This window comes from Balaenoptera ricei, chromosome 7 (genome assembly GCF_028023285.1).
Source record: "Balaenoptera ricei isolate mBalRic1 chromosome 7, mBalRic1.hap2, whole genome shotgun sequence".
Classification (NCBI taxonomy): domain Eukaryota; kingdom Metazoa; phylum Chordata; class Mammalia; order Artiodactyla; family Balaenopteridae; genus Balaenoptera; species Balaenoptera ricei.
The window spans coordinates 45,534,875-45,543,258 of record NC_082645.1 but is presented as its reverse complement, the minus strand read 5'-3'; the positions used below and the strand labels follow the sequence as shown (position 1 = coordinate 45,543,258).

Here is an 8,384-nt window from a genome sequence, read left to right as displayed (position 1 = left end):
ATAAACCAGTCCATATGTGCAAACTTTGGTCAATCTATAGGTAATTACACATACAATCTGTCTGTAAATAATTCTACAAGGGAAAAAAAATTCTCCTTATGAATATATGGTACTTAAAAGCCATCAGTCATTGGATAACTTCTGGGAATTTTCTCATATTCAAAGTGGCAGGCTAGAAAAGATACAAATGTTTGTTAATAGCTGTGAGTGCAATATGAAATTCAATCCATTATTGATGGAACAGATCAATAATCAATAAGTGTAACACTGAAGATACTTTTGACATGTCCCCTTGAAACTGTACAACTTCTGGGCCAGCCATTTGCCTATTGTTCTCACATCTCAGTCTTTTATTTGCTCTGCTCTTTATTTCAAGGAACTGCATTCATGCAGACTTTTGCCAAAATGACTTAGAGTTAGGTTTAGCCAATGCGAGGCACTGGTAGAATATTAGAGACTAGGAGAAGAGAAATCAAGGTATACCTCCTCTCCCGTGCTGCCACTGATGTTGTCACAAGTGTCTGAGTCACCATGGTGGCTCTAGTTCCTTCCAGATAATGTCTCTCCCTGTGTTTATGGCACCTACTTGTCAGTCTCCACCCTGGCTCTACATCCCATAGAATGACCCTGGCTTCCAGGTTAGTAACATCATTTCTACCTGTTTTCCTCTAGCCTTTGGAGTGATATCTAGTTCCTTCTGTTTACTAGTCTTTAGATTGCTTCACTGGTTCTCCAACTCTTGTATCACACATATAATCAATTATTTGTATCAAAATCTCTATGTTTGAAACAACTAGGGTGTTTTCTCATTTTTCTCTGGTATCTTTCAATACAGCACTCAAGGCTTCTTTTGTAACTCAAATTACAGAGAAGTTGGTATGCAAAATGCCTTCCTCAAAAGTACTATGTAGCAAAAGCTCTAGTTTACCTCATCTACCTATCTGGAAACCACATTCTTAAATGTATTTATAATTGAGTATACAATTGTTCAAGGACTTCTGCAAAACAACACCAGACAAAACTCTTTTTCCTCAGTACTTGCTAGAAGCACCACAAACACTGAGAATGATTTAGCTAGCCCTGTAGATCATGAGGCTTACAAAGATTATATACCAAAGTATATACATTTTCTTATCCAGTGATATATATTATGCTTATTCATGTAAATGTCTTAAATAATGTATAGAGGTAAACACAGTGAGATTATGAGGTTTGTTTTTAATTCCTCGTCCTTCTCATATTGATGAAGTCCTTTGTCTCAAGTAGTGAATAGAATTCTCTCTATCCTAGGTCTAGCCTAGGTTTGGTTTTTACCACCCTAATTCTGTACAGTTCATTTATCTCCATCTGGCTATCACTGCTCCACACTTCCCAGTCCATTTAACAGTGTCTCACCTATTATTATGACTAGAGGAATCAAATTCTCTGTATAATGGTTCAAAGCAAATTCTTAGTCAACTACATTAAGGAAACTCCACACATCTATTTCAGTTCACCACTATGTAGATCCTGGCTATGCAGAAAGCTGAGGGAGTACAAATTTCTTCCATTGCTCTGCAGATATGGCCGATGCAACTTCTTGCTTCTCAAAAGTTCTTTTGGTTCTTTCTGAACTGCTGTCATGGGCCAAGTTTAAATTTTTAAAAAATTACCGTTTGAGGGTGAAACGAGCATTTTCGAATAAGTGTCTGAAACAAATATGACTCTTTTGTCATTTCTTGTGAACCCCACTTTGCTAATATTACGTGGTTTATTATTTAAATTAATATTCCAACCCAAATGAAATGACTGAGTTATTAATGGTTTTACAAAACTCTAGATGTCTGATTGTGTTTTATGATGACTTTTTGGCAGTATCATACCAAGTTAGAAGTTACCCTGTTATACCTCTAAACTTTTTCTATAAAACACCACCATTGCCAAATCTTTTCTAAGAATTATAAGTCTTCTTGGGCAAGTTTTCTGCACCTCTAGAGTCTTGCTAAATTTAGCAACTTGGCAGAGAAATGTTAATGCCCTGGTCATCTTCTATGTGGAATTTGAAACCATGCTATTCCAGACCCCTGTAAAGACTGAGAGGTGGAGGGAACTTTCTGACTCCTCTGCAGGCTTCTCATGTTGCATGATTAGCTGTCTGAGATGCTAGTTTGACCCAACTCTTAGTTTGTGTCTAGAGGGAAAGTCAAAAAGACAAGGGCCTGACGAGTTTAAACCTTCACAGGCTGTCAACAGGAGTCATAAAACCATAAATTATATGTTGTAAGAACAGATTGTGATATGCAAGAAGTCATTCACACAGAAAGGAGCAGTGAAATTTGGAGCCACTGTAAATTGGGTGCAAGCCTCAACTCTGCCACTACCTCAGTGACCTTAGACTACAGGTGCTCTTTTCTGAGCCTAGATTTCATTCTCTGTCGTGTTAGCACAATTGACATTAGAGCCATGGCATGACATTTTAAAGATGAGAAACCTGGGAAGTCCTTCCAGATTCTCTTCTTCAACCATCTGCTTCCAAAATCCTTTACAGTTTGAACTTTTTTCTCAAGTCCAAACAGTTATGTGATGATGATGATATTCACTGATGACAGCTTTAGCAGGGTTGCTTTTCATAATTTGCTTAAACTTAAAGGTAAATGTGGAACATGGTCACACAGCAGATGCAGAGATAACCTCAGCAGAATTGTCATCGTTGCAGCAGGAGTTTTAGATGGATTTAGGTCTCTATTCTGAGGCATCTAACAGTAATTAAGAAATTGTGCCACCTGAAATAATCCTGCAAAATGAATGTGATTTCTTGACCCCCAGAGAACTCTTACAGATAAGATGTCTGGCCTGTAGTTAACTCCTTTATCATCTTTGTTGAATAGGGATCAGTTTTAAGTCACCAAATTTGTCTCTAATTCATTCAGGAAAAATATTTCTCAGGTATGGAGAAAGTATCATCATTTTACAAGGGGAGTTAAGAACTGATCCTGTCTTCTTTGTAGTAAAGTAATTTTTTATAGTGGGTTAAATCTTGAGAATCAGCACTAATTTCATGATTTTTATAGGATTACCTTTATCTGTGTGTGCGTGTGTATGTGTGTGAGTGTATTTATATTTGCTGCTATGTCCATGTAATGACAAAACGATGTGGTTTGGAAAGAAAAATCACCTAAATGATTAATGGGATCACAGAGGCAAAAGATTATATTTATATATATACATATATGCACAAATATATTCAAATACATATATTCCATATATCTTATTATATGTATATAAATATATTTAAATTCTTATAACAAGTATTGTTGCTAGTAGACAAACGAGTATGATTCAAAAGATGAAACAAAGATATGTTAGTAAAAATTTGACATCAAAGAAATCCAAATTGAAACTTTATATAACATTAATTTTGAAATATTAATCTAATATTATTTCATTATAACCCCAGACTTTTCCAGATAAAGCATTTTTTCCCCTTTGTAGCATTTTTTTCAATGGCAATAAGGAAGTCTTAAATGTATCATATTTCTTTGTTGAAAAAAAACTATACTACATTTCAATCCATGTTTGCACATAGCTTTTACTTACCATTCAGGAGAATTTTATTTTATTCAATCATTTATCATTTCTTCTATAATCATTAATTCAAATTTGGCTTTCTTTGAAATGAATGTGCATGCTTCCTTATATTTAGTTAAGTTTTTGGTGCAATGTGCACAGCCCATTTAATAATTTACAAAGTATTTTCAGTTCTTTCATTCACCATTCTAACAGATTGTTGATGGAAATCAATATGGAAGGGAAATTGTATAATCAAATTTCCTTAAAAGAATGTCATTACTAGTGAAAGACAGGGTTGATGACACAGAGAATTAATCTTAACTATGATATATACATTTCCCAGATATAAGAAGGTTGCTAAGAAGTTAAAATTATGAACTTCAATTTTTTTTCCGTATTTGAAATAGACAACCACTAGCAGTCAGGGTAAGAGGACGGGAGAACTCTCAGATCAAGTCATTTTGAAATAGTTTGCATGATTTTCACCTAGTTAGAATATAGAGATTGAAATAAAATGGGAAGACTTGTAAGTGATAATCATGGATATAAATGACTAGCTGCTCAGGTAATTCCATTTTTGTTGTTTATAGTTGTACAGTGTAAGCATACTGCCAAAAACTACAATAAAAAGGCCAAAGAAAAATTAAATTAAAACAGAAAATACTTTTCCCCAAACCTACCAAATTTTATATTTTATGTTTTCACAGATGGTTTTTCCATGTCAAAACACATACTATTACTTTCTATCCTGCCACAGTTATACTTAATACAATTTGACTGATTTTACCAAATGTCCATTGTGTCTACTCATGTCAAATATCAATACTTGTGGACTTTGAAATTAGACCTTTTTTGTATAATAAATTCCTATAAATAGTTAAATATGCTTTAGTATTTTTCTAATTTATTGCCTTGTTTACCACCTAACAGGTGCTAGAATAACTTTGTTTTGATTATTGTAGTATTATAATTCAGTTTCACTCTGACAGGTCAATCCTCCTCCAAAATTGCCTCATCTCCAATTGATAATCCATATTTCTCTTCAAAAATGCCCTGGTTATATCCACAGATAAACAAATTTTAGAATCAATTTGTCTATTCTTTTAAAGCATGCTGGATATTTGCATTAGAATCAACGAATTTATTGGCTAATTTATAGTTGAAATGGCATAACTATAGTCTTGAGTCTTCCCAATCTAGAACAGATGTGGCTCTCCATACAGTCTACTTTTTTTTTTTCTTAGTAGAATTTTGTATCTTTATTGTTCTTGTATTGTATGGTTTCCATGAATTTATTGGAAATTTTGTTCCTAGGTGGTTTTCTGTGTTGCTATTAAGAATATCAACTTTTACATATACTTAGTGGTTTATTGTTGATATATAACAAAAGTTACCGATTTCATACGTCATTTATAAGCTGGCTACTCTGCTTGACTCGTTTCATTTTTAGCCATTGTCAGATGATTCTTTTTTGGTTTTCTAGGAATATAAGCATATTATCTACAAATAATGGTAGTTTGCTTCCTTTTTCCTATTATATCTTTTTGTTAATTTTTTTCAAATAAATGCGGTTGAGCTGAGGCGGCAGCGACGGCGGCTCTGGAGGCCGCAGTCCCGGTCCTGGCTTCGGCCCCAGCCCCACCGTGGTGACGGTCGCTGGGCTGCTGGCGCTCCGGGCCGCCCTCCTGGCCACGGTCTCGGGCTACTTCGTCAGCATCGACGCACATGCTGAAGAGTGCTTCTTCGAGCGGGTCACCCCGGGCACCAAGATGGGCCTCATCTTCGAGGTGGCCGAGGGCGGCTTCCTGGACATCGACGTGGAGATTGCAGGGCCTGATAACAGAGGAATTTATAAAGGAGACCGGAAGTCCAGTGGGAAATACACCTTTGCTGCTCACATGGATGGAACGTTTAAGTTTTGTTTCAGCAATAGGATGTCCACCATGACTCCAAAGATAGTGATGTTCACCATTGATATTGGGGAGGCCCCCAAAGGACAAGACATGGGAACAGAAGCTCACCAGAACAAGCTAGAAGAAATGATTAATGAGCTCACAGTGGCGAAGACAGCTGTAAAGCACGAACAGGAATACATGGAAGTTCGGGAGAGAATACACAGGGCAGTCAATGACAACACAAACAGCAGAGTGGTCCTTTGGTCCTTCTTTGAAGCTCTTGTTCTAGTTGCCATGACATTGGGACAGATCTACTACCTGAAGAGATTTTTTGAAGTCTGGAGGGTTGTTTAAAAAAGCCTTTTCCTGATGATCCCAAACTCATAATGCACTGTTTACCAAACATCTTGGTCATAATAATGTCATTAGTTTCAACGTTTTTATTTTCTAAACTGTACATTCACAGCTTGTTTCCTTGTGATTAATAGATATTGGGGGAAAACACTTTTTTTAGGAAAGTTATAGTGAAAATTTGACATTTGATTGGCATGATTTCATATTTGAATTCTTCCTCCATTATACAGGTCCTTCCAGAACTCAAACACTGTAAGTGGAATATAGATGTATAGTCCTTTTTATATCCTTTGGCTTTCATAATAAAATGTAGTTTGTTCAGGATAGTACTTTATTGACAGTACTTTACTAAAAATGACTGCATTCTTGGGATCCCTTATCCTGCAGTTCAAGTCATTAAAGATTCATTTTGTTGAGTCCTTATCAGAAACAACAATCTGAATCTTGACATTTTCTATCCAGCCTAATGGCAGAGCTCTGTGACTAGAGGATGCTACAAAGTTGGTACTTTTTTACTTTGTCTATCTTGTTTTTGCTTTAAAGATAAGACTTAAACCAACAACCTTTTTCCCCTTTAAAGTTTTACTTTGAACCTTAGAACTCAGTCACCTCCACTTAAAATTGTTGACACAAGCAGCTAAGAACCATTTTTTGGTTTCTGCCTAAACTTGTAAGAAGTCTCTATTAAAGCCAGTTCTCTGGGTGTTGCAGTGAACAGTAGTCCTTTTTCTTTCTATGCTGGCACATCCACTTTCTCTACTCTTGGCACGTGGGAGGTATGCATTCACATAATTGGAAAAATCTGGATTTCTGATGCCAAAGGGTTAAAAGCCTCTTGATTTCTTTGCAGTGATATACAACCACTATCTTATTTTTGATCAGTGGCATTTTGGCTACTGTTTAATTAGCTCACTGAACATCACTGTCAGTACTAGTGTGTTTGTGTTTGTTTTCCTTGGGTCTTTCTTTTGGTGTGGGGATGATCCAGGATTATATTGTGACTGATGTATATTAGTTACTTGTACATTTTTTTTGGATCTTTGCAAGGGGAAAACCACTAGTAACAAATTTTATATAATTAATTTAAGTTTGTTACAGGTTTTCATGTTCAGGATAAACAATTTTTCAACCTTGGGTGAAAATACTTTCAACAGTTTAAGGTGACTGTGTTTTACCTTAGAACAGCTGTTGCATGCCAACTTGTGTGCATGTGTGTGTGAAAACACTTCAAACTTAATTTAAAAGATGTAAATTTAAAACTAGTTGTGTATCTAATCTGCCCCAGGTTCAGTAAATAAACAATTCTTTTTAAAAACAAAAACAAATAAATAAATGCGGTTAACATCAGTTTCAAATGAGGTTTAAAAATAGTTCCATGAAAGAGCCCCTTTGACTTCTTATGACATGGCAATCTATGCAAAAGTTCACTCTCAAGCATGAGATTGGCTGTTAGTTTGAGATAAATACATTTGTTGTATTAAGTAACATTCTATCTCAAAAATTTTATCAGGAATGAATGTTGAATCTTGCAACATGTTTTTAGCAACTATTGAGGTAATATCACTATTTGTATTTAATTATGAATTTTACTAATTGCTTTCCTACAAATATCAATCCACAAGTATTGATATTTGACATGAGTAGACACAATGGACATTTGGTAAAATTAGTCAGATTACATTGTATTAAGTATAACATTAACAAGGAATAAACGTTAACTCCTCCTTCATAGTAAATAATCTTAAACTTCATTTCATATTTTCTGAGATGTTCAGTGGATTCTCTGGAATTTCTATGAAGTCTCAGGTGCTAATGTTACTTGTAGTCAACTTTGGTACTCATTTCCAACTTTTGAGGAATTATTTTCCTTAACATCTCACTGTTTGCTTATTTGTTTGCTTTTATATCTAATTCCATAATCACCCAAACATGAAACTCTTAACATTTTGTTTCATAATTCAATTCTTCCTTTTATATTTTTAGTAATCCCCTTTCTTCCTGCTGCAGGACTAATTATTTGGGTTTAGTTTTTCTTTTTCCGGGTTTTGATATTGAATGTTTGTGTTATATGACTAGAGTGTTCTATAGCTGTAAAAATACTGTTAAAACATTCCATGAAGCTTTTCCTTGGTCAGGGGGCTTGGTTTTCCTTTCAAGCCATCACTGTCCTAATAATTGTCAAGGTCATGGATAGGGCTAGAAGTGAGCTCAGGTTAACTTCAGTTTATATAAAAGTTCAATTTCTATTGTTCCCAATACTGAGTATGAGGTACTGCTCTGACCCTGTACTCTTTCTCGTAATAATTATTTTTCATCTAAATTACTCTTCTTTCCATTGATACTTTGTTCCTGTTCCATAGACTTTTATCTGTTATTCTTCTATCTATAATACTCTTCCACAAAATATCGGTGTGGCTAACTTCTCATTATTCAAGTTTTGGATCACTTCTCACTGCCTCAGAAAAGCCTTCCTTGACCAAAACATCTAAAGTTTTTTAAGGTTCTCATCACCAACCGCTGATTCTCTACTTATTATCCTTTTATTTTCTTCATAGCACTTTATCATTTTCAACCTATCCCATTTAA

At 35.1% G+C, this 8,384-nt stretch overlaps 1 protein-coding gene across 1 annotated transcript; it reads left to right on the top strand.

Annotated features, from left to right (window-relative positions):
* Positions 1 to 2,565: 2,565 nt before the first annotated feature.
* On the top strand, positions 2,566 to 5,905 carry LOC132368429 (transmembrane emp24 domain-containing protein 2-like). The gene is made up of 2 exons (XM_059927094.1): positions 2,566 to 2,629; positions 5,131 to 5,905. The coding sequence occupies exons 1-2, from the start codon at positions 2,566 to 2,568 to the stop codon at positions 5,796 to 5,798; spliced, it is 732 nt and encodes a 243-aa protein (XP_059783077.1). The 3' UTR covers positions 5,799 to 5,905.
* Positions 5,906 to 8,384: the final 2,479 nt, after the last annotated feature.